Raw genomic sequence first — 26,477 nt, 5'->3', positions numbered from 1 at the left:
CGGGGAGTGAGGAGGGTGAGTCGGGGTGATGGAGGGTCTCTCGAGAGGAGACACGCAGACACGGTTTTATTTTATTTTTATTTTTTAACGGCATTTTTTTTTCAGAAACAGATTGATTCATAATATGTTACACTGGGCAATCCCGGTAGTTTTCAAAGCTATTACTGACTATAAATAAAAGACATATCGCCTCCATGCTAGAGGACTAAGTTTGTTTACTTCCAGCTCAATTACATTTTCAAATATATTTTAATCAGAAATTAAATTGAATCTATTTTACATGCTTCTATGAATCAGGTTCCCAGTTCAGTATACACCTACAAAACTCAATTAAATTGAATCTATTTTACATGCTTCTATCAATCAGTTTCCCGGTTCTGTATACACCTACAAAACTATCCGCTATCTTGGTTAAAAAAAAAAAAAAAGACTTCACAGACTTTACAGACTTCAGCTGGAAGCATGGCTGAATGTTTGCACTAATTTCAGGGTTCTCCGAGGCCCTTGAACAGCTTTGGGCACACATACCCTGCTATTTTCACCTCCTTCGGTGCAGAGGTGAAGTTTTCAGCTCTTTTTGTCAATATACTGTTAATACTAAGGTGTTACTTGCAGTGTTAACGCTCCATCACAGTCACAATGCCCCCTGCTTTTGTCTTTCCTGTTGTCCAACTGTGTCAATCGCCACCCCGATCGAAGACACTGCCTATGTTAGGAAAAAGAAACTGCTATACTTCTGTTAACACCAATACATCAATTACACATTACATTACTGAAGGGCCGACATGTACACTGTGGTATTTTGAATATATTTGGCACTATTCGTCTTGTGTCACCCCATGCCACTCAAACCTGCATATCAAGTGTCATATTTGTATTTATAGACAGAGCTGGATGCCAAGACGCTAACAACATTGTCACTTGATTCCCAAGAGGCAACCAACGACATTTAAACCAACCAACCCTGAGTGGTTTATAGTTCATCAATGTTTTATTAGAAATGAACAATTCCCTTTTCACACATTCGTAAGTACACTGTATGACAACTGTTTTCAGGAAAAAGATTACTGCAGAAGTTTTACAGATGTTTTGTGCACAACAAGCAAAGAAATCGACTGATCTATTACCTCTTTTGACATGATGACAAAAACACACTTCGTAGATCCATCACGCTCCCAGGGCCAGCCTAAGATTCATGTGCATACGTTTATATAAAGCTCACATTTTTTCTGGTCATGCCCTCTGATCAGTAGGTAAAATAAACACTTTAATGTTACACATTGAAAGTAATGAATCAGCACTTAAAATCATTGCATAACATAAACAATAAAAATGGTTAACTGCACATTAAATGGCTTCATTGGCACCATATTCTTCAAATCGACAGGAACGCTCAAGACCTACGACCGCATATAAACATATATGAAAAAAAAACATTAATAATACCCACATTAATAACAGAACATTGTCTAGAGTCAATATCACACGTCAATTAACACAGACAGTCAAAGTGCAGGTATCCAATGACCAGAGCTTTCTTTCTTACCGATGGACAATCTCAATAAAATGTAGTGCTGCATGACTCACTAAAATCAAACATTAAAGACCTCTGGCAAGCTTTTGAACTTTAAATGACCTCCATATACAAGCCCAAATGTCTTCAGGTAAAATAGTATAATGCACAAAAGTGTAAATAATGAATGCAACTGGCTGGCACTATGGAAAATAATTATAAAATTACTATCCCAAAATTCATGGTTTGGTTAACAAAAAAGAGGCACTAAGCTGCTGAAAACTTGAAGTGCAAAGAGGTGGATTTAACTTTGGGTGGTGTCAGATGAGGTCAAAAATGTATGTCTTTGTATTACAAGACTAAAGAAGATATTAAAGTACTGTTACAAATTGGATTTCAACCTTACATTGACCGCTAACCACAAACAAGTCAATGCTGCTACCTAAAACTCATGGTGTTATCACAACACTTGCCAGTTGGAGATTCTATAGTACTGTATACTAAATTTAGACTGAGAGCTCATAATGTGAAGGAATCATAGAGAAAAAAAACAGAGAGAGATAGAAAAACCATGGAGCAGGCCCGGGAACAAACACCGTAATTGAGAGCAGAAGCGAGAGAGAGGTTCATTCGAAGGTCAGCATCTTGCACCTCTTGCTCATTTAAACATGAGGGTGAGCTTCCATGGTTTTTCATCAGGTCATAAATTCAATACTGCATGTTGAAAAATAGAGCTGAAGGACTTTTATAGGACAATTCCGCGAAATACTCTGCAAATTAACTCGCGTTAAACTCTACTAAAGGTGCAGTAAAGAAATGAAGGCACACATGCCGGCCAGGAAACTGTAAATTGGCTGGAACTTGGGAAAATACTGCACTTGCAATGCATCTTTGCGACTACGCAAATCAGATGAATTGCAACAGCCATCCAAGAACATTTGAAAGACCCCATACGTACAAAGCAATAATGGAATTATTTGAAATACAAGTAGCTTTAAAATGGTAGGTCATACATTTTTAATGGTGGTTTACAAAAATGTGGGTAACACTTAAGATTGGAGAGCACATATTAACCACTTAAATGCGCATACGTTTCTGATTTGCTGTTAATAATCAGTAATTGTGCAGTTGTTTAGAGTAAACTGTCAGTGACCACTCCAGGGTAAAATATAGTTAATATTAGCATCTTAACAAGATGCTAATCGACACTTTATTATGCTTAACTACTGGCCAATATGATGATGCTAGTAGTTTATTCACAGTAATACATGTTCCCTAATCTAACAAAGTGTAACCAAAAGTTATTTAAATATCATTTGAAAGGTGAAGTAATGTTACATTTTAACAGTATTTAATCATGAGTTAGGGGGTCGTAAAAATAAAATATTGAAGTATTTACTTCATAGTATTAAGTCCTTTGATTTTAATGTGTTCCACATTACTGTTAAGTTCAGTGTGCAAAGAATTATGAGCGTAACACCAACCGAGAAAAAAAAAAATCCAATTAGACACAAAGCACAAAGAATTTAACATTCTCCTAAAACTTTAAATGTAAATTTTCCCTTGTTTGGATGAAACAAATAGGCGACTAGATGCTTTAGTACAAGAGAAAGGATGATGACATGTTGTGCAATTTAGTCAAAAATATAAAAATATTTCAATGGTTATTTTACTGTCAGTCACCCACACATCATCAAACAGGTTTTAAATGAAAATAAAAGCCTAGTTATTGTAATAAATAAGCATTACATTTGGGTGGAAAAAAACTTTGCTGTGTGCATCAGCGAAGAGAGGAGAGTGGCCGGTGCTTTTAACAAAAAAATAATAAATTGTTATTGGTGTCGAAGAGAGCACAAATCAGAGTTGCAGGATTGAATGCAAAAGCGAAGTCATAGATCATGTGCAGAGGGTCACCGTTCCCATCCTCAGCAGCACGTCCTGCTGGTGTCTGAAGCCTGCCTTCCCAGTTTGAAACTTTTACCTGGACTTCCTCCGGTTTCATCTACTGCCGGTATACGTTTACCTGTGAGGAGATAAATAGATTCAAAGATATGGTTTGAATAATAGAAAACATAAATGCATCCACACCAGGGATCAAAAAGCACGGGACTGGGTATGAAAGATCGAAGACAAAGTCGTTCACAATTCACAGTAGGAAACGCCCTTCATATTGGTGCATTTCATGTGGTCATTGTTGATGACAAAATTTTACTGATGAGAATCAGAGACACTGGTTTCTGACATATTTTTTGGACAGGATGTCTTCAGTCACGTGAGGGACCATCACTGCCACCACGCATCTTTTCACTACTATCTGGGCGACACACAAAATTGACCAACCCATAAAGAATTCACAATGCAACAAAGATTTTAATTGATGGCTTCTAAATCTGTTTTGGACTGGTCCCGAAGGGCTGTCCCCATAAAAGTCTGCCACGGCACTTGGATCCTCAAGTGGGTCGTGATTATATTAACAACTTGGTTATATTTACTGTTATCCATCTCAAAAACACTCACAGCCAACACCAGTGAAGACCCATTAATGCTGTATCCTTGCTTCAGAATATTGCAAATCTCACCTAAAAGAAAAATGCTGTTTACTGCAGCACTTGCCTCTATTAACAGGTTCTATTAAAATTCATAAATCTCAAAAGTCTCTCTTTTCAGTGCAGACTCCCGATGCAGCTGAAGAGAACCATGTTCACATGTCTAATTGGAATTAAAAACACTCACTTATCTCTATAAACACCTCGTTGACGTTAATGGCATTCTTGGCACTGGTTTCTATAAAGATGGCGTGGATGGAGTCGGCGTAGTCTTTGGCGTCCTTCTCCAACACTTCCCTGGAAACACATGAGCTCATTATTATTTTGATACATGTTTGATTTCACACTTGACCTGCATTCCACTCATGCGTCAACAGTATGGAGACCAATTTAATCGTCTTAGTACGCGTTTGGCTGCGTTGAATTATTAGCAGGCAGGAGTGAAGACAACAACTTCAAACATGCAGCGAGCAGATGCCTGCACTGTTTGGGCTGTTTAAAAAGCTAGGTGTAGGATTGAGGTCATCTTGCCATCTTGAATGTTTCGTGACACATTTAATACATTTAAATGAATAACAATCAGAAAAATAACGTGTTTTAGCTATTGTCCACACTTAAACAGATGTAGTTCCTGGAGTGTGTGTTTCAACTCTCATTTCCTGGCTCCAGAAACATAAGATTCTAATATGAAATGAGTCAATGACGGTGGACCTTTTATTCCTGAGAATCAAAAGTTGTCGTGCAACTGAAGACAAATGTAGATGACCGGTGACTCACCTGGCATCCGACAGATCACATTTGTTACCAGCAATGGCAACCACGATCTTTGGCGGTCCGTGTTGGCGCAACTCTTTAACCCAATTTTTCAGTGTCTGGAAGGACTCCTGATAATGAACGTATGACACTTAACAATTAAAATAATTCAAAGAAGATCCTCAATTCAGTTACTTCAATTGGACAGGCACTACACTTCACCATGTGACTACATAGAGATTTTACATCATCTATGTAGTTTTAAAGATTATTATTTAGCATTATTTATTCAAAATTACAAAATTGAGTCTTGAAAAGATTTATTTTTGCAACCCTTTTTAACACATGTAACCTTTTCATTTTTAATATGAACACACATTGGTAGGCGCCATATTATTCTACTTAATTATGTCACATTTTCTTTATCTTCACCAGTGATTTTAATATTCTCACGTATAGAAATTAACGTGCCAATATTACATGCCGCTGAAGCAGCTGCATTTGAAAACCAGTGGCAACTCCCTTGCCCATTTTTTAACCAACATATGAGAACAGAAAAATGTATTTAGATAAGATTATTTAACATATTTTAGTTTTTGCTACACAAACAATAGTATGTGACAACCTCACTGTGCATTTAGCTCTTTTATAACTTCGATGATAATACACCAAATGAGAAAGAAGAGGTGAAATGCATATTTGCAAAATTATACTCATTAAATAATAAAACCTTAATTTACATAGCTAATTCTGTAGTTGTACTTGGTGACCAATTGTAAAAGTAAAGCTATTATTCTGTGGATTTTCTCGCTCAATTTGCGAATGTACAATTATAGATAATACCTCTTTTGTGATGTCATAAACAATGATGGCCGCCGCTGAACCTCTGTAGTACATTGGAGCCAGAGCACGGAACTGTGGGAAAACAGAAGACCAAGAATTTTGAATTAAAAAATTTTGAGGAAAAGGATATTTTTGAAGTTGAATGTATTACTGAAATGGATATTTTTATACACCACACAGAGCTATAAACAGTGAGTAGGAAAACATCATGTATCAACATTAAGTTAACACAGACATTTATGAGTTGAAGTGTTTTTGTTAACACAGCAGACATGCTCATTGAGACCTCACACATATGTATGTGGGAAAGATGAGCAGAATGCGTCAAAAGCTGTTGGATTTTTATGGCCTTTACACATGATTTTAACCCATTGTATCTCCCAGTGTGGCCTAATTGAAATATTGTTTTCAACATTTTCAATCGCCTCCGATTCTGAGCCAGTCATGAGTATTTTTTCCAGGAGATAAACCTTTCCAACTCAAAAGAAATGATGCCTTCAGCCAGGGACATTTGGAACCACATAGACGATGAAATGTCTATTGAATTTGCCTTAACACTGAACAAAAGGGGAAAAACATTGCACGATGCAAATTTCTTTAATCGGGTTTAACATAACTCCATCATGGCGAGTAAATGAGGCTTGACTCTAAATAGAGTAAGGATGAAATGCTCTCACATGGAACAGCTCTGAGGAAGCCCTTGGCTTTCGTTATGTCATGTGAAAAGGAAGTGAATGAAAACAAATCACAGTTCATAGAAGGGACTTTGCGTCAAATAAAAACATACGAACAGAACAAGCAACATTTGAATAGAGAGCTTGATGACAAAGAAATGGTTATAAGCAAAATGAACACATTTCTTAATAGAATTATTTTAAGTATCGTTGCAAGTTCATAATGTTTAGGAGGACCAAGCAGCGACTCTACTTGAGCAAGTGGCTGTGCTAAAGCCCAACATTGTGCCTTGGCAAAAGTGAAGGATGAAGATAAATGAGTGATGCTAAAAGACATAAAATGATGTAAAGGAAAATCACTGACAATTTGTTGAGAAAACCACAGAGTAAATTACTTTTGTGGTCAGATTATCTTCTCAAGCTGAGGTTGATATTTAAGTCTTTCCGGTTCTCTAAACGCTGCTTCCAGTTGTGAACTCATAAACTTAGAGAGACATATAATCAAATTAAAAGCATTTATAAATAATCAGTGCTTGAAAAATTGGCCTTCAGTTGCAGTGACCCTTCCTCTGCACCAATCTTATTTTCCTTACAATATGATGGAATATATTATCCATCTTCAAGTGACACTGTTACCTCAGGAAAGCACACATTCCATATAATTATAGTTGTTACTGGCGCAGAGTCCACCAACGAAAATCCAACTTGGAATAGTTGGCAGGGAAACTGAGGAGGTTCTGTGTATTCGTGGGCTGCACCACCGGTAGTCCTGTGTGGTCCATCGCTGCCTGAACTCAAGGAGCACTACCAACCGGGCCAGACGTCTGACCACATAACAGTTTGGAAAGCAACCTCATTGATGCCCGGTGTGCACAGATTCATTTTGAAAACCACAACTTCGGCACAATAAAACAGCAGCTTTCCGGTCAGGGGCAAACAAAACTGATCCTTTTTTTCGGTGAGGAGGAGAGGCTTTATTGGCTCAGAGGAACTCATCTGTCCCAGAAATGTGGAAATCATGGAGCCTTCCAGGTGGACTTAGTTTGCCTCGGCATGAATTTGCTGGCTAGCCGTTTCCTTTTCTCAACTCAATAGATTATAATAGTCTGAGGCTCCGCAGTGGTCAGGAAAGTAGCCATGAAAGGCTTTAAAATACCACATCGGCTTTGTAGCCGACCAAAGGAATGTTGCTACTTTTTCAGGGAGTGAAAAACAGCAAGACAGAAAACAAGTTAAAGCAGGACATCATGACTTCAATGTGTTTTTCTCATCAGGAGTAACACTATTTTCCAGGTTTTCCCCTTCGACTCTACTCCAAGTCTCTTGTGAAAGACAGAGCTTATAGAAGAACATCTTTTTACTACATCAGGAACCCTGCTCATTCGCCATTTGTATCTCTGCACACCGTCTTGCACGCATGGCACCTGGAATTTTGTGGGTGCTGCCCTTTATAAATTCATCTAGAAAATTCATTTAAGAAACCAACCACACTATATGCCTGACTCAAGTATTTAGGAATTGGAGGAGCTGATTCCCATGGTCGCAGTTCACACTTGCAAAAGCCTCACATCTCCAAACCAAAATATCCTGTCTTAAGAAAACCAGGAACCCATATAACCGCAAGGAGATAAAGCAGACAGGAACTAAAAGGGGCAATCTGTCTGATGGAGAATGGCAGCCGATCACAGATAACACATGGTAACAACAAATGCAGGTGGGCTGAGACACTCAGGTTACACCCCCTTCGCTTATCTAAAGGGAAGGTATTGATGTCCTCTTTAAGACCTTGAAGGAGCTGTGGCCTCAGGGGAGAATTGGGGAGACAAGCGGGACTTTATCTCACATCCCTAAAGACGATGACAGCAGGAATGAATCAGGAAGAATTGCAGCAGCAGGAAAGAAAGTGAAGGACAGCAGCAAACAGACTGTCAAAATACAATTTACACTTTTAAATTCAAAATTAAACGCTAGCCTCATTGCTTCTATTGACTTAAAGTCAAGAAGCGAACAGCTCATATTTCCAATGTAATGTAGAAGTGGTGTGAACGCAAAGCTCGTGAGGATCTCTTTTGAAAGGACATGTTGCCCCCTACCAGACATCATACACAACTGCACATTGAGTTTCTAAAAGCATCTGTGTGACGTGCAGATGGGAGCACAACTGCAGAAGGACTGTTTGAAAACATTGTTTCTTTCAGTATATTTAATTAGTATTTATTATATTATGGCCTTTTTTTGCTCAACAATTGTCATCAACATCTTTCCTTTCCAACAGCTGACAAAAAGCAAGTGTCCAGTAATAACAGTATAACAATAGTTCAGGATAATGAAAAATCTATTTTAATGTATTCATATTCAACATTTTGTTTCTTCTGAATTGATCTGCAATTGAGTTTATTGTGTAGTTTGATTCCAATTGTTCAATGTTTACACCTGGCAGGAACTCAAATACTGTACAACAAAACTGCAATAAATACTGAATGTCAAGTTAAAATTCCAGTAACAGGAGAAAAGATAACAGGCAATTGTATAAATAACTGCTAAATCAATTAAATAAATTAAATGAATTTGGCAAAGTATTTAAGATTAAACACATTGGTCCATTTACGTATGTATGGTGAAAGAAAATCCACATTATTTTGAATATAAGTAGATGTACTTACTCGCTCTTGTCCAGCTGTGTCCCAGATGAGAAACTTGTGCAGTTCATTTTGATATTGCACTGTCTTAGTCATGAAGGAAGCCCTTTAAAAAAAATCCAAAGAAGTAGATTTGGTAAACATATAAGAAGTACAATATAGAAACTTTCCACTGACTGAATAATTGCCTTTTGTGGATTTGTACTTTTTGCAAGAACATTTTTTTCAAACACATACTGATATTTAGTATTAACTATGTACTTATCTGAATTTTATAATCCCCTGTGTTCCTGTATTTGAAAAGAGGAAACTGTCATTGCTTTTAATAACATAACCGCAGGTAATGTGCTGCATCCCCACTCCTGAAATGTGAAGGTGTGACCTTCAATGTATCAGATCTGCAGATCTTCACGAGCCATTATGGTGAAGTTGTTAAAGCCACACGAGGCAGGCCAGAAAGCCCAGTAACTTTTACAAATTATTATTTTTTAACTGCAACTTTCAACATTTACTTAAGTAAATGTGATAGAATTTTACTTGCATTACACTAGTTTGCTTAAGAAATTGTATTCCTTATTTTTTAATCTTTATTTTCTTTTTATATATATTTTTCAAAAGAAATATAGTGATATAGTGATATTAATTAAATAAAAGTAAACATCATATGTGTCCAGATTATACGGTACATTTTTAATGCTCATTTTCAATTACAGTATAGATTCAGAATGACGTATGGGACTCATTAATAGTTAGTTAATGCCAGCCACTCACCCAATTGTTGGGTTGATATTGGGATCAAAACTGTCTTCCACAAATCTCCACACAATACTGGACTTTCCAACACCAGTCTCCTGCAAAGACAAAATAAAGACAATACAAAGCTTTAAATTCTTTTAAAGTAAAATAGTTTAATAAAAAAAAAACTCTATATAAATGAGCTATTATGTTTTCTAGGGGATTTATTGAATTTAATTGTATGGTAATTCTTTTCCCAGGTATAACTTAGACAATTTGGACGTGCTGGTGTCAACAGTATGTGAACAACCACCCAGACAAATTAACAAATTAATAATCCTCACATGCAATAAAGTCCGAAGGCACAAGTACAAGCAATAAAATGTTTTGAATTTTTGAAGAAGTGCTTTTAATGCTTATAACACCCTCGGTCAAGAGTAATTGTCTGATTGGTCATCAATTTTGTTTGGTTTTGTTTGTGTTAAAATAAAGTGCATAGGAACTAATTGAAATGTATTATCTCAAGCTGCTGATATGAAAGCAGTTCTGACAAAAGAATACAAATACGTTCAATGTCAGATGACATAACCTTTCCATCTGATACTTGCCCCCTATACACTGGACTAGATCATGACAGGAATGTTCCCTTTTGCTTATATATCCCGCTGAGGAACCATGACATTTATTTACGTGACAGCACCACAGCTAAACATACATTTGGAAGAATGATGCAACGCACGGTTTTCTTTGTACATCAATTAATATAAAAGTTACAAGCATGGGGCAATACCAAACTCATACAACTTCAATGTGTATTACTGCAACAGCTACAGGTTCAGAGCAAAATAAACACATTGATTACAGAATAGTTAATTTTGACTTACCCCCAAGAGACACACTTTTAACTCTCTCAATGCCATTTCGATTTCCTCTTAAAATAAGTTTGCGAATACGCACATTGACAGTTTTTCTTTCGCCCTCACTTAAATCGGACGTTCCTCGGCGGCTCCGTTTTAATTTGATTTCATGGCCGTCCCAAAAATACGAAGCTCTCAGTCAAATCCAAGGGATGTCAGCAGATGAAAGCCAGAAAGGCGTCTTTAGCCATTTTGTTGCAAATGTAAACAGCTAGTTGTGCTAACTGCTAACACTTCGCAGAATCTCCATCTTGAAGTACGACACCCGGTCACGTGACTGACCCTGTTCACTGCTTTTTTTTTGTTTGGACGTACACAAAGGCGGCACTTATGCTCGGTTATACTCTGACTTCATCCGTATTGATAAGTGTCGACTCTAATCGGTGTTTAATCGCCAAGTCATAACTCCTGCTTGGCTTCAGGAAGTACTTTCAGGAAGTAGTTTGCTGGCTCGTTTGAGTGACAGCAGTGGTGACGGCAGCCCGCAGAGCCGAGCCGACACTCAAGATGGCAGGTAACGGCAGCGAACCCACGGGGTTGTTCCTTATATATTCCATTCTTGTACTTGGTTAGAGAACGTGCTACTGCTGTAACGACAACATAACTGTAACACGTGAAAACGTTGTCTTATTTTCTAGTCTTTGGACTGCTAACGGACTCGGCGACTCTAGTCCTGCGCTGGACACCATGTTAGCACACTTAGCTCTGTTAGCGTTTTGACGAACAAAAGCTGTGCTCTAGTCGAAACTTGCGACCAAAAGGCCAGCGTATCGTCACTTTCCAGCTTCTTTTGAAACGACCCAAATTGGGTTTATTTCAAAATAGTCTCCGAGAATGCTATATTTATCAGAAAACTTGTCATAGCGAACGCTACTTGACCTAGCTGTGGCTAACCTGGTGGCTTAAGTCATTTTCTTCCATAAGCTGACCAAATCCTCCATATTCCATCAACAAGACTGTTTTAGTGTCTAACAGGGACGTGAGGGTGCAGATTTTGTGGAAAATGTATACTTTTTGTGGCTTCTACCGCTCTTTGAAACCGCCGCCTTTAGCAATGTGTTGTCTAGAGAGGTTGTTTTTGAAATTCGGCTCACATTCCGAGTCCAGCTGTAAACATTGGCATTAGCCGGCACGACCCATCTTCCTTCTCAGCGGCTTATGTCTGAGAGAAACCATTTGACCTCCACTTCAGAAGTTGTTGGACTAAGTATGGGGGGTTTCGGTACAGCGTACACAACGATTTGAATGTCACCTGGCAGTATCGGAATGTGGTAATGTCACACAAACATTTGTGGTGGCATAACCTCACATTGTTGCACACGTGTGTTGCGATGTGAGCCAGCCAACTGAGACGTTGTTGCTATTCAGTAGGGTGCTCGAGTTGAATGAAGTCACGTTTATTTAATGTGTTATTGCTGTACCTTATGCTAACTGGGAGGTTTAAGCTTTACATTTCATGTTTGTTTTTTCACGGCACAAATCAGGTCTGTTTGTAGTTCAGCCTTTGTCATCCCTTCACTTTACTTAAGCAGCCAGGTAGATGCAAGTGCAATGTCAGAATTTAGAACCGCATCACATCAACATCAGTCCCCTAATCTTTTATTTTGATAGGCCAGGTTTGCAAGTTCCTTTACACAAGGAGTTGGACTATAATAAACTAATCAGTTAGTTGCCAACTGTCGTCTGTCGGATCACCAGGACATTAAACTGATCACACCACATTTTGTGCAAGTGACTGTTAACAACATTATAATCACACAAGTCAGTTTACAAAATAAAGTTGACTCACACTGTGAGAGCTGAGGAAAGAAAGTGAGCACATTATTCTGCTAATTGACAGATTTCAATGAATCATAAATCTAGTGCATATCTCTATCATGTAACATTAATGATAGTTTCTATTAAAGCAGAAGCAACCATAGTCAGGAAGGCTGTTACAGTTGATTTTTATTTGTTTTGCCTCACAGATTCAAAGTGACTAGAAATTATTAGTTCACTTTCACGAATACAAGTTGATTAAAAGCTTTTGCATGATTAAAAAAAAGCTCCAGATTCTTAAGACATGAGTTCGGAGAAATTTTCTTAATTAGAGGATGAAAATGGTGCATGATGTGAGTTATATTTTTGACTCCAAGGATGTCTCTTTTTCTCTTCAGGTCTATCTTTATATTTTGAAGATGGGCATGATGATTTGGATGATTGTGAGTACATTTAAACTTTTTACAGCAGCACATACAAGTTTTTCCCTTTCTTGCTAACAGGTCAACATCTTGTAACTTGACATTGTGATCTTTGTAATGCATCATTCATATGCCATTTAAAGCCATCTGATATTTCAGGGTTTAAGTGATACTATTATTATCACTTATATAGACCAGCTGCAACTGTACTCTCTTAACCCAGATAATAAAAAAGGCATTTAAAGTCCCCTCCAAATCCATTGTGTTCAGTGTTGGAAAATTCCAAAGCTTGCTTGATTCTACTTTGTCTTGAACTACTTGACGACATAACACATTTGTTTGGTTGTTTTTTTTTTGTTGTTTTTTTTAAAGGACACTATCATTTCTTGACTTAGGTTTTACTGATATTTAATTCAACTAATTTCTTGCAGTTGGATTTGATGACTATGGTTCAGAATGTGACGGGATTCGCATCACAGCCTTCTTAGATGCTGGGCAAGACAACCTTACTCCTCTTGGGAGGTTAGAGAAATATGCCTTCAGTGAAAATGTCTTCAACAGGTAAGTGGAGACCTCAGGTTGTTAAACCACTGTTTGTATCCTCATCCATAGACTATCCATGTCAGTCTATGGATGGTTTTGTGGAAATGCATTGTCATGCAGTTAAATGTGACCCTCCTCATGGAAGGAATCTTCCATGGAGCAGTTTCTGTGGTTTTGGTCATATTGCAACTTGAACTTTTGCACATTCTTTGCAACAGTTTAGGTATTTTAGCTACATCCCAATCGCATTTATATTGTCAAATGACTATATGACAATAACTTTGAAAAGCAGTGATATTTCAGAAAAAAATTAATTTATTATGAGAAAGCAAACTTGTTATACTGTATATGTTGAAGTGGATTTCTGTCATTCTCAACACAAGCAGTTTGACTGTTGTATTGAAGCAAAAAGAGGACACATCGTGATTGCGCCTGTTTAGGTTTAAAAACACAATTTCTCTAAGCTTTTACTCAGCTTTGAGTTTTGCAATCAGAGCGTTTGCTGATGACATTGAACTTTGTAACTCTGTGTCACTGTATGTCAATCTGAGGTTCATAGTTTCTCCTCTAAAAGGGAGTCACTACTGTGGCAAGCTTTTTAATCGATTAATTTGAGCTGAAAGTTTAGTTCATTTGAAAGTGTTTGCAGTACAGCATTGTCACTGACCCGTGTTGGCAACTCGATACTTGCGCAAGTATCCACACAAGTTAATGTAGTCATAAGGAAACATCTGGGTTTTAACAAAAATGATGAGGAAGCATGTGGTGGGTGGAAAAAAAATGTCTTTTTTTCAATACAAGATTCCTGTAGTAAACTGCGTTTCTATTTCTTTTGGAAGTCCTTTTTCACCGTCTGCATTGCTCTGTATTTTATGAGCCACAAACCTCAAAAAGGGATTTACCAATGAAATGCCAAAAGTATTTAGTCCAGTGGCTGGTTTCTCTCTCATTACTCATCTCTGCAGATTTTGACTCCATGCACTGTGGGTGTTAAACTCCCAGCTCTTTGTTCGCTGTTGTCAATGCACTTATTTCGAACTTGTTGCTTTTTAGGCAAATTGTGGCTCGGGGCCTGCTGGATGTGCTTCGAGAGTTCAGTGAGAATGAAAACGACTTCATCAGTGTCATGGAGACAGTGGCCAGAATGTCAGAAGATGGAGGTACATGTTTTGTTCTTTTCTTGCAATTTGGCAGAAGATTGAATTTAATACCTGTTGGACAATTTCATAACACCCTTTTATGAAGAATGCCAATATACATCTATGGACCTACATTTTATCATGTTATACTCTGGAATGTTTATCATGCTATGTATATCAATAATGTATGTCCTTTCTTGTATATAGAGCCCACTGTGCGAGCTGAACTGATGGAGCAGGTCCCAAATATTGCCATGTTTTTGCATGAGAGCCGGCCCAATTTCCCCGCAGCTTTCTCAAGGTACTTGGTCCCAATTGTGGTCCGGTATCTCACTGATCCGAATAACCAGGTAGGTGTAAATATGCAGCCCATTATTTTTGTGGTTCTTGTCTGCTCATATAAAAATTTTAACTTGTGACGTTTTTACGTTTTAAACTTTTTTCCCTTCCCCATTTTCAAGGTGCGGAAGACCAGCCAAGCAGCACTGCTGGTTCTTTTGGAACAGGGCCTCATTTGCAAGGCTGATATGGAGACCAAAGTTTGCCCAGTTCTGCTTGAGCTGACAGAGTCCAGCAGTGATGATGACTATAAAATCGAAGCGGTCGCTGTAAGAAACTACTTCCATTGTTGCATTAATTTTTTTCATTACGTTACATTATTTCTGTTTGCCAGCTGCTATAAATGAAACAATCCTGTCTCCTGACAGATCATGTGTAAAGTCGTCACCATGTTGAGCAAAGACACAGTGGAACTTTTGTTACTTCCTCGTTTCTGCGACTTGTGCAGCGATGCCAGGCTCTTCCAAGTTCGCAAGGTAAGGACATTTTGCAGCTTTAATTGTTATCCTTGACACATCTAAGCTGCACCTTGTTCTGATAAAGCAGCAATCCGGCGCTTATTTTAGACTATTTTGACTAGGGCTGGGTATCGATTCTACTTTCAAGAATCGATTCGATTCAGATTCTAATGATTTAGAATCGATTATCACGATTCAATTCGATTTGATCCAATCTCGATTCAGGTTAGTATATAAACCATTTTCTGAGCTGTTGCCATAATCACATGACAAGTTACGCAACGTATTAATACTAGTATCATATTGACATTCAACAGGAAGTTAATGATGGATTCATAGTAAATGATAATAAAGATCCAGACACAGAACGCCAGATGTGACTGCTCATGGGACTGGTGCATTATTACAAATATGACATTAAAAATTCACCCAAAAGGTGCTGCTGTTTAATACTAATGCATTTTTATTTTATTACCAAAATGAAAGAAAGATATTCTCAGCCACTGAAAATGTGAACAGAGTGCTGGTTGCTGATTTCACAGCAACCTGACGCAGTATGTAAACAGTTCTCTGTGGTTTGTAGTACGTACGAGAAGAGGTTCCACTCCTCATCAATATAGTGAGTTGTCAGATTCGTTTAAGATTGCGAAGATGTCCACGTATCACTTGTAATGCCCACCCTGACTGCTGACTGAAGCTTACTTTTCACGTTTTCTTTTACTGACTGGTGCATGTTTGGGATAACAGCCGTTTGCGAGACACCATAACGTAGTGTGGCTCTGTTACTTTCATTAGCCGCCTGAAGCCCTCATTTTCAACGACGGAAGACGGGTGCATATCTTTGCAAATGAAGCCCGCAATCGCTTCAGTTATTTTGACAGAGCGTGCAGAATTACCCGGTAGTGGTAAAGTTCGCTCGAGTTTCATTTGTTGTGGCCCGGTGGATGGCTTGGACAGGAGCTCTGGGTGATGTCGCGTCACATGATTCGTGTGGTCGTCAAAGGGGTTGGACTTCACCCGGAGAATATGTGTTAAAATGTAAATTAATTAATCCGATCTTTGGACATACGAATCGATTTTATGGAACTGATGTACGAATTGATTCAGAATCGGAAAATCGATTTTTTTTAAACACAGCACTAATTTTGACACATGACTCTGTATGCCTTGGGGTGGATTAGCAGACTCGCTCTCGAAGATGGTACTGGTTGTATGTTGTTCTAATTTGTTGTTCTATCAACACTCCAAAGTTCTACTCTGTGGATTGTAAAATTGTTTGGAAGTCCAGACATCATGTCTTGAAGAATATTGTTTTCATATCTGTTGACTGTTTATCTGTCATATCTGTTCATTACAATGTTTATATTGTTAATTGTAATATTGTCAATTTTAATATTTTTTATTTACTCCTCTGATTTCAGGTTTGTGCTGCCAATTTTGGAGAGTTTTGTTCAATTGTGGGTCAAGAAGCAACAGAAAAACTACTGGTAATTTTCTTATTTTTATGAATTGTTTCTGCTGTTCCTCTCTTTATGTTATTCTTCTCAATAAATTTTAACGCAGATGCCCAAGTTCTTCGACTTGTGCTCAGACAGCCTTTGGGGAATCAGGAAGGCTTGTGCTGAGTGTTTCATGATGGTGTCCAACTCCACATCTCCAGAAGTGCGACGAGCAAAATTGTCTCCACTGTTCATCAGCCTCATCAGTGACCAGTCGCGCTGGGTATGTCAAACCGCATCTCAAACGGCTTGAAACTGTTTTTTTTGAAAGAGCGTACCCACAAAATAACAAACTTACCATCATGTTGACTGAAAACAATCAAGGCACACACAACTGGTCATCTAAGAAGTGAGTTACATAGAATAATTTTGCAGAAAGAATGAACATCAAACATGAAACTTTTTTTACTCTGGCTTTTTGCTGTGGATGAGTATAATGTTGCTCCTCTTAAAAACATGTTGAGAGGTTAGAAATTATTCTATTTATCGCACTGTGATGAATGAGCTTTGAGTTTGTGTTTGATTTATGTTTGCAGACTGTGTATTTCATATTTATGTTCTTACAACCATTTTTTGTTTCTATCTATTTTACAACTTTGTTAGAGTTCATATGTGTGAAACTGATGTGGAAGCCTAAATTGTAAAATTGCTTTATATAAATTCCAATACTGCTTTGTCATCTTTCTATTACAAATGGTTGATAGCTCTTAGGAAAGTCTAAATAAAAAAATGTATACAATAATGCCACTTCCAAAAAGTGGACTTGACTGTTTGCAATTGACGTAATGATAGTGGAGTATATGTAATGGCCTTCGCTGATTTGTGAAGTTCTGTTTGTGCGTTCTCTGATTTTTTTTTTTTTCTCCTCATCATTGTCAGAGTTGGTTTAACAAGCTATTCTTTTGTTCATTCTCTAGGTGCGGCAAGCTGCTTTTCAGTCCCTAGGGCGTTTTATCTCTACATTTGCAAACCCAACCAGCACTGGCCTCCATTTTAGTGAGGACGGGGCTCTACTAGAGGTTCCCAGGTGAGAGTGTCTCAATAACACACAATATTCCTATGTTGATATCTTTTTGTTTTGTGTAAATGTGATGGATGACTAGCTGTATTTGTTAATGTAAAATAATGTATAATGTAAAATACCCTCCTTTAATAGCAGACAATTTTATTTTTAAAGCACTTTTCATTTTATCTCAGGCTTAGTTGATACACTTGTACTATATTCCAATGAGTCATATTCATCAAGACCCATGACTCACAAGGGAGTGTTCAGACAAACCGGTTGCACAAAGTTTCCTCTTTGACAATTTTGAGTTCAATTACATACAGTATATCATTTCAAAGAGTCGGTGTTCAAATTTTGGTGTTTGGTTTACTTATTAAGCTTTATTGTTGATGGAACAACTGGTAACTCTGACAGGAATCGTGTTGTGTGTGCATCAATGAATTCTCTGTTCCATCTGTGATTGTATTATACGAGCATATTAATTGGTGGTAATTTCAGGTCTTCACTGAAAAGGCTAAAAAAATAAAGAAGTTCTAAGCATTTTTTTCAAGCTAATTTACAGCCTCTCACACCCAATCCCTGTTTTAGGGTATCAGATGAGGGTTAGGGAGGAGAAGTCAGCGCCGCATGTCAGTTCAAGCAGATCCACACTCTCAGAACTGGAGGATAAGCAGATGACCGAGTACTTTAACATCATTAAGAATTTATACCTGCAGTTATCTGATCGTAATAGAAGACGTGGTGGTGTGAGTCATTCACAGCAAACCACCACTCCTAACTAAACAAGGCCAATATTTGTTTCCGGCTTCAGTCATTTAGTAGATAAACATAATCGACTGTAATGACACCAAACATGCATACGATGTCAGCTGTTCACGGAAATTAAGATCACCATGTTTTGTTATACTTCACTTGTTAGTTTTGACTAAAATGATCATGTAGTGACTTGAAATTTTCTCATTGGAAATGAGGAAATATATAAAGGTAGAATTTGATCTAAACGTATGTTTGTTAATATATGTAAATGTTTCTTTTTATTTCATGAAGCTCCATCAACTCCTTGAACTGCTCTGATATTGGTAGCTGCCACACGGAGCGAGTCATTGCCCACACGCCTCCAAACCAAGATGGCAGAGCCACACCCTCACCGGAGCACGTCCCTTCAACAGATGGCGAGGAAATGCATTTCAACGACAACCAAACTTTAGTTTCCAGAGAGATGCATGAGGATTTTGCGCATGTCCAGAATAGCGGTGATGCAACAGCCTCCACGAAAAACGCAAGGAACACAAAAGAGGCAGACCAGACAGACGAGAACTTTAACTCTTTCCACTATTGGAGGTCGCCCTTGCCTGACATCAGCGGCGAGCTGGAGATGCTAAGTTGTCATAACACAGAGGAACCAAAGGAGGAATCTGAATCTGAAAAGAGAGAGGAGGCAGTTGTAGAATTGGTGGAGAGCTGTTCTGATGCAAAATCCAGCTCTGGTAAAAGCACGAGTGACAAGATCCAAATGGTTTTGGATTGTTTGCAACCCCATATCGATGATCCAGATGTCCAGGGTGAGTTTTGTTGAAAACTAGAAAACTGCTGCTGTCTTCATTTTGATTATCTTAGTTGCTAACTCTGAGTCCTCCAATCAGCTCAAGTCCAGGTTTTGTCGGCTGCTTTGAAAGCAGCTCAGCTTGATAGCCCAGCAGATGACAGTCCAACAGAATCCCCGACGACACCAGAACTTGAAAGCAACACCTCAACTCAGACAGAAGAGAGCAAAGTTGTGGAGGTACAGTCAGAGGGCGACGAGGGTCCCAAAGAGCAGGAGCCACCAATTGAGACACCACCAGCCACAGAGGTGTGCCCTGTTCAGGAGCAAGGAGACGAGCAGACGCAGACAGAAACCCTGGAGGACACAGAAGAGTCGCCGCCTGACTCACCTGTTCTAGTAAGAACACTTGACTCATGATTAATTCTGGGTTAAAGATGCATGTTGCCTTTCTTATGAAAAAAGTGTGACTTTGCACGACATTGAAACACTGAGAAGTTTGCTACTTCTGTTAGGTATTTGTTTTTTATTCTGAATGTTTAAACCCGAATCAGATAATATTTTTCAGTTAATTTGTGCTTTCACTTATTTCTGCAGGAGTCTGAGCTCATAGAAAGTGTGGAAGTGGAGGAGAAAGAAGACTCTGACAGCCCCATGTCCGACGATAAACCCAAGATTCAGGTCTGTCTGCATTTGTTAGATCATGCTGTTAATATTGATCAGCTAGAAAGGCATTTGAAGACTGTGTGTGTCATGATCACTATTGAAACTGTCAAAGTAGCCAGTTCCAACTCTTTTGTCCCTCTGTGTCCATGCAGAACGTCATTCCTCAACAGTTGTTGGACCAATACCTCTCCATGACAGACCCTGCACGTGCTCAGACAGTGGATACAGAGATAGCCAAACACTGTGCCTTTAGCCTGCCAGGGGTAGCACTGACTCTGGGACGTCAGAACTGGCACTGCCTCAAAGACACATATGAAACCCTTGCTACCGATGTTCAGGTGGGAGTTCTGTTCGTTTTTGTTTAACGGTTAAAGAGGAAATTCCCTGATTCAAAATACTCTGATTCTCCAGAATACAGAGGTGACCTGGTTCCAAGTGTGGTTATCAAGTCATGTTATCTCCTGTTCTGATCTTTTTTTTTTACAGTGGAAAGTGCGACGGACATTGGCTTTCTCCATCCATGAGCTGGCTGTCATCCTTGGAGATCAGTTGACGGCGGCAGACTTGGTACCAATCTTCAATGGGTTCCTCAAAGATCTGGATGAAGTCCGAATTGGTGTCCTGAAACATCTGTATGATTTCCTCAAGGTAAGATTGTGCCATCCGTACCTTTCAAAGCTTTTGTGACTGGTGCTAAACATCAGCACTCACTGGGTTCTCCCCAGCGGCTTAACTGCCTACAAATCAGATGCTTCTATCCACATGAAGTGAAGTGTAACTTGCAAGTAGGGATGGCTGAATACCACTTTTGCACATCTGCTACTGCAGCCTCGAGGATGTGTTGATTCCGATCCAATATCTTCGAATTGTCAACAATTGCTAGTAATATTTATGGATGTACTTAAAACTGATGCCTAAAAACACCACACCATTGAGGATGCGGACCACTGCTAAGGCTTTATGAAAATGTAAGCTTTTAACGGCGTAAATAAAAGTGCAACCTGGCAAAACGAATGAATTTTTTAATTCTGGGGAGAACTCTGACTCGCATTTAATGGCATTTCATTCCGAATTGTCATCTTCTATTAAACCACCAGTGTTTCTGCTGAACTGGATTATGTCATCTTGAAACACCCAATCACATCCAGATGTTTTGCCTTGAGCTTTAATCTAATAACTCGTAATTTCATCCAGGAGTTATAGTTCAGCCCAGATCACAAGCTTGATTCTCAGGGGCCCGTGTATGTCTCGGGAGCGGTTGATTTGCTTAACAGATCTGTTGCAGCTGTGTTGGCTGCTGTGGAGTCAGCAGAGTAGATCTTCAGTATATGAAGAGTTTTAAATGTCACTAAAGCAAAAATGTTAAGGAATGTTGTTGTTTAAGAGCTTCTGACTGTACATATTTTGATTGAAACTGTAGCCTTTTTCAATGCGTTTTGTCAATGTTACTTTTATTGGAAATCATCTGATACCAATGATCCATTAAATCCTTTGGTTTTGCACCAACTATGACTGTGACATGGAACAAAATCCTCAAACGAGTGGTTGTCTGAAGGCTCTTGGTAACAAAGGCGCGTCTCTGCTTGTCTGATAAATTCCATGATTCTTTCTCCCTCCTCCTTTAAACCAGGCAAAATGTGGTTGTCTGTTTTGTTGTTTCAGCTGCTGCACGCGGACAAGAGGAGAGAGTATCTGTACCAGCTGCAGGAGTTCATGGTCACGGACAACAGTCGCAACTGGAGGTTCCGATATGAGTTGGCGGAGTATGTTTCCTTTTCCTGACTCAGGAATTTCAACTGGAAATGATGACATTTCTGACTTTTACTGTTGACCTTGGAATGTGCAGCATGTTAATGTTTAAAAGCGAACTTTAAAGCTGCGCATTTTACAGTCTGAAGACTGCACTTCTGGAATCAGATTGGTTATTTCTTTTGATGAAAGCTGCTTCATGGCAATCTGTGTTAGGGCACAGGTGGCCAGTGGTTCACGTATTCCCTAAATCACAGTTTTGACAAAACATAATTGGTGACATTTTCTGAGTGTTTTCATCCAAATGTCAGCTGTAAATAAGTTGCATACAAATGCAATAAGTTCAAAGATAATTGTTATTCTGCTGATGTAAAATCCAGCAGTTACTGTGTCGTCATTGATCCGTTTTTTTGGCGTTGCTCATACTGAAGGCAGCATCCTCTGATTTAAGTGCTGACTCACGTCCTTGTCCTTTGCTCCATTCCAGACAGTTGATCTTGATCATAGAGTTGTACAGCCAGTACGACGTGTATGACTACCTCCGACAGATAGCCCTCACTCTCTGCTCTGACAAGGTCTCCGAAGTGCGGTGGATCTCCTACAAACTGGTATGTGACTGCTTGTGCTGATGGGACGTGTCTTCACTTGGGGTGTCTCGATTAGTCAGTCCAGCGAACGATACTCCGGACCACAGTGTAAACATTACAAAAGATGAACTCTAGATGATGTATTGGATTGCAGGGGTCGAACACTGTGCGACCTTATGTTTTGTGCAGCAAAACACAGCATGTACATGCAGCATGTAATCCGGTTAAATACAGTGTTTTATTGATCTATTTAAAATGTGTATATTAGTGGTGGGACTTTAACAAGTTAATTACGTTTAAATTAAATTAAATATTTTAACACGTTTTTTTGTTGTAATTAATTGAACAGTTTGCTCTCCAGACAACACAGAACCTTTGTAAGTGCAGGAGTTCCTGGTCCAATGATCCCACTGATGCACAAGACACGTCACAACTAGGATGATAACAACAACAACAACAAACATGGAGGAATCCGCTGAGAATACGTTACAAAAAGTTTTTGCTGCGAGATTAAAACGTTTTTTGTCGTAATAACTGCTGTTTAAACTTGTTCATGCCACTGTGAAGAATGACAGTCTTAAAGTAGTAGCCGGTCATTTCTGTCATGCACGGTTCCATTCTTAGGTTGTGGAGATTCTTCAGAAGCTGTACACGAGCGGAGCCGATGAGCTGGGTCTGAACTTCATCAATGAGCTCACCGTCAGGTTCTGTCACTGCCCCAAGTGGGTCGGACGGCAGGCCTTCGCCTTCATCTGCCAGGTGAGTGGTGGACGCCTGACATGCTCCAGCCCATTTGAAAGTTCTGAGGTTCCCACTGTTGAATTGTTGGGTGGAATTTACTGGGGAATAACTTGACACTGAACATGACTTAGGAGTTGGGACATTTTTGGTCAAGCAGAGACACGCCTCCTTTGTTGTTGTTTTTTTAGTCTGTATTTTTGCGAAGTGTAAGGCAAAGGAGCCTAATTCATTCATGTTTTATATTTTGTTTCTTCGCCAACTTATTTCGTTTTCACTTTGTATGCTTGAACCTGACACCTTGTTACATTTTGTTGATTTTATATCATGCAAATTTTTTGAAAAATGAACATTTTCACCGATTCATGGCCTGTTTTGATGTTACTTACCAAGTGCTTCACCAAGTGTTGCCACCAGTGCTGACCTTGACATGTACTGATTCTCATTGTGTTCACTGCAGGCCATTGTGGAGGAGGACTGCATGCCTATGGACCAGTTCAGCCAGCACCTCTTACCCAGTCTGCTCAGTCTTTCTTCCGATCCCGTAGCAAACGTCCGAGTCCTCGTAGCGAAGGCACTGAGGCAGAGTGTCATGGAGAAAGGTAAATGCAGAAAGTGCTAACAATAACTCCACACTCATGAGCCGTAAAGTCTTCTGGTGGTGCTGAACACAAACACTTTGGAAACATTATGAATTGGGTTTCCTGACCAGAGGAAAGATGCCATGACTGAAGTGCCTTTTTTTCCCTCAGAGTTTGCTGCTTGTGTTAACTTAGTGTTGTCAGCATATTCAGGTGGCATCTGCTGGTGTTTCATTTCAATCCGAAGAAACAGTACCATTTTTTTTTCATCAGCAATTTCCCTTCCAGCTGCCTACAGACCTCCAATATACACTTTACAATAATACAGTACAATGATGGAGTAAACACGATACATTCTGCCAAACAGAGAGCAGAGTCTGAGTCTGAGAAATGTCCACGTAAAGAAAGCAGAAGAAACTCAATATCATTGTAGCATCATAGAACTCAGTCCGCTACATGAACCACACCTCTTGCTTTTCCTGTCCACATTGCAATACATTTATTATTCATTAATTGCATCCAAATTACACCATATTTTGGTCAATTGCGTTTGGGGTCATGTGACCAATTGACTTAAAAGCACTGTGGGATCATGGAACTCGGTCAGCTACACCTCTTACTTTTCCTGTCCACATCAAGTGCAAGAGGGATCAGTCCGATTGATCCGTGAGCTGCATGAGCTCCAGGTGTTGCTGCAAGTGTTTGATAGTTACAAGACTGAGTCTGTATTGGAACACAAGACATTCTGCCACACAAAAGAAGCCTCATTGTGAACCGCAGCTCCTGTATCATTCAACACTCACTAAAGACAGACTGACCTGTGTCGCTGTGATGACCTCTGACCCCTGGCGTGTTTCTGTGCAGCCTACTTCAAGGAACCAGGCTGCCCCTTCTCTGAGGAGCTGGAGGAGACCGTCATGGCCCTGCAGTCAGACAAGGATCGAGACGTCCGCTTCTTCGCCAGCCTGGACCCCAACAAAGGCCTGATGGAGACGGCGCCTTTGATCTAGTCCCCGAGCTCTCCCACCTCCTCCTCCCCTCGTCTCAGTCCGCCTGCCCTTCTACCTGACTGAGACATGTCTGCATCCACCGCAACACCAGCACCTGACCAGAACCCGACATGAGAGCGACATCAGGCCACAGCATGGAGCACGTCTGGTCAGGCTCCTCACGGACTCTGCAGGGCTCAGGTCTGTCAGGGAACTTCCTCCGGATTCCTCTTCCACACTAACACGGACTCAAACTCCCGACTCTCCAAAGTCAATTGTAAGCTCGCTCTGACTTGTTTTTTTTTTTTTTTTTTGTACTACTACTACTTTTTTTGAGGATTTCTTAATGAACAGGACTCTGACGTGCACTAACTCAGGGGGTCTCATCTGAACCGAAACAGCATTAGCTCACGTGATCACGCAGCAGCTGGTGGGCCGTGGAGCAGCTGAACCAAGTAGCTGTGCTGCTGCCTCATTTCCTCCTCATTGTCCTGTGGGACTTCCTCTGGTTGACGCCCGGCCCGCCCCGCCTCCACCGGACCCTTTTGGACAGGACATTCTTGAGAACATTCCTGTTTGGTTACTAAAAACTCAACGCAGGAGACGCAAAAATACCTCTGTAGGACCAGCGTGCGAGGAAGAGAGACGCACACGTGCGCTCTCTCTCTCCCCCCACAAGTTTGGGTGGTGTTGACTCAAATCATCTTAAAGGGCTCCTGATGATGTGAAACACTCACAAAGCACACTGTTGGATTATGCATGCCCCCCACTCCCACTCTCCACCCCCCCTGCCCTGTGAACACTGGAGCCCAGTTGACCTCCCGATTACTGTGGATCTGGCTGACCAGTTAGTTGTACAGCTCCAACCTGTGGAACCACTACGTGTTCTTGGAACCAAGGCCAGTGTAGTCGGGTGACGGCCCAGTGTGTGAATATCGGAAGCACTCACCAAGTTTTTGTCCCGCCTCCTTTTTTCCCCCCTCTGTTGTAAATGGTAACCCATTTTTGTTTTTTTTTTTAACCTTGATGTAACTCGAGGACTGATTGTGGTGTGTGCTGTGCATCTCAAGTCTTTCTTCCTTTTTCGGAAAAAGGAGAGCTCGCCGCGGTAATGGCGGCGCCATCTCACCTGTCTGCGGTTTTGTGTCCATCTCATTTTTTTTAAATGTAGTAGAACAGTTAATATATACATTTTATGAGAAATATTTTTCTTTTCAATTATGCACCACTGTTCAAAGATTTTATATCCTAACTTTACAAAATTTACAATCTTTGTAATATTCAATGGTTTCTTTTAAAAAGACATTTTATGTAATGTTATTTTTAGTACTCTGTAATTAAAATGCTGAGAATAAAAATCGTTTTTTGCCTTTATGTGGTGTTTTGTTGGTAACTGGTGTTTGTGTTGAGGCTCTATGAAGGAGTTTCTGAGACCTCCAGGTGGCACTTTTTAATGAAACTGCACATCTGTCTTAGAAATAGTGCGCTGCATGCTGAGCTCTTCACAGGAGCGAGAGAGGAAGACAAGGTGAGTTTCATCAGTGAAGATGCAACACTGTGTGCTGCATCCATTATTTGTTTATAGTGTATTTTTAATGAATATTTTGGGGGTATTTTCATCTGTTATTTTATACACTTAATTTATACAAGCATTCACTTTATTGAACTCAGTTTTGCCTCAGAGTCATTGACCGTTTGATCTATTTTTTTGTGCTGTCAGTGTTTGAGATGCAGATTCAGATGATTCAAACAAACAAAACACAAAGTAAAAAATAAAAATGCAGGTTTATATAAAATATAATGAACATTTATTTTAGTAGAAATTAATTTTATTTTTTAT

At 39.5% G+C, this 26,477-nt stretch overlaps 2 protein-coding genes across 3 annotated transcripts; one reads left to right on the top strand and one right to left on the bottom strand.

Moving 5' to 3' along the window:
• Positions 1-972: 972 nt before the first annotated feature.
• Positions 973-11,063, bottom strand: rab22a (RAB22A, member RAS oncogene family). Of its 2 annotated transcripts, none has more exons than XM_053867847.1 (7): positions 10,588-11,063; positions 9,740-9,819; positions 8,993-9,074; positions 5,656-5,727; positions 4,837-4,931; positions 4,247-4,356; positions 973-3,536 (listed from the first exon to the last, which is right to left on the bottom strand). In XM_053867847.1, exons 1-7 carry the CDS (start codon positions 10,621-10,623, stop codon positions 3,439-3,441), a joined length of 573 nt encoding a protein of 190 aa, XP_053723822.1. In that variant the 5' UTR covers positions 10,624-11,063; the 3' UTR covers positions 973-3,438. The 2 variants fall into 2 exon arrangements, with proteins under 2 accessions (XP_053723822.1, XP_053723821.1); XM_053867846.1 differs by having other exon boundaries at positions 4,837-4,943; positions 10,588-11,059.
• ppp4r1l (protein phosphatase 4, regulatory subunit 1-like) lies at positions 10,917-25,979 on the top strand. Its single transcript, XM_053867844.1, has 20 exons — positions 10,917-11,134; positions 12,777-12,821; positions 13,232-13,361; positions 14,397-14,503; positions 14,690-14,832; positions 14,944-15,090; positions 15,190-15,297; positions 16,701-16,766; positions 16,843-17,001; positions 17,696-17,805; positions 18,832-19,346; positions 19,428-19,726; positions 19,925-20,008; positions 20,146-20,331; positions 20,480-20,641; positions 21,656-21,756; positions 22,230-22,350; positions 22,954-23,088; positions 23,528-23,669; positions 24,513-25,979. Exons 1-20 carry the CDS (start codon positions 11,128-11,130, stop codon positions 24,656-24,658), a joined length of 2,913 nt encoding a protein of 970 aa, XP_053723819.1. The 5' UTR covers positions 10,917-11,127; the 3' UTR covers positions 24,659-25,979.
• Positions 25,980-26,477: the final 498 nt, after the last annotated feature.

Source organism: Synchiropus splendidus, chromosome 6 (assembly GCF_027744825.2).
Source record: "Synchiropus splendidus isolate RoL2022-P1 chromosome 6, RoL_Sspl_1.0, whole genome shotgun sequence".
NCBI lineage: Eukaryota > Metazoa > Chordata > Actinopteri > Syngnathiformes > Callionymidae > Synchiropus > Synchiropus splendidus.
This window is presented reverse-complemented; position numbering and strand designations above follow the sequence as displayed.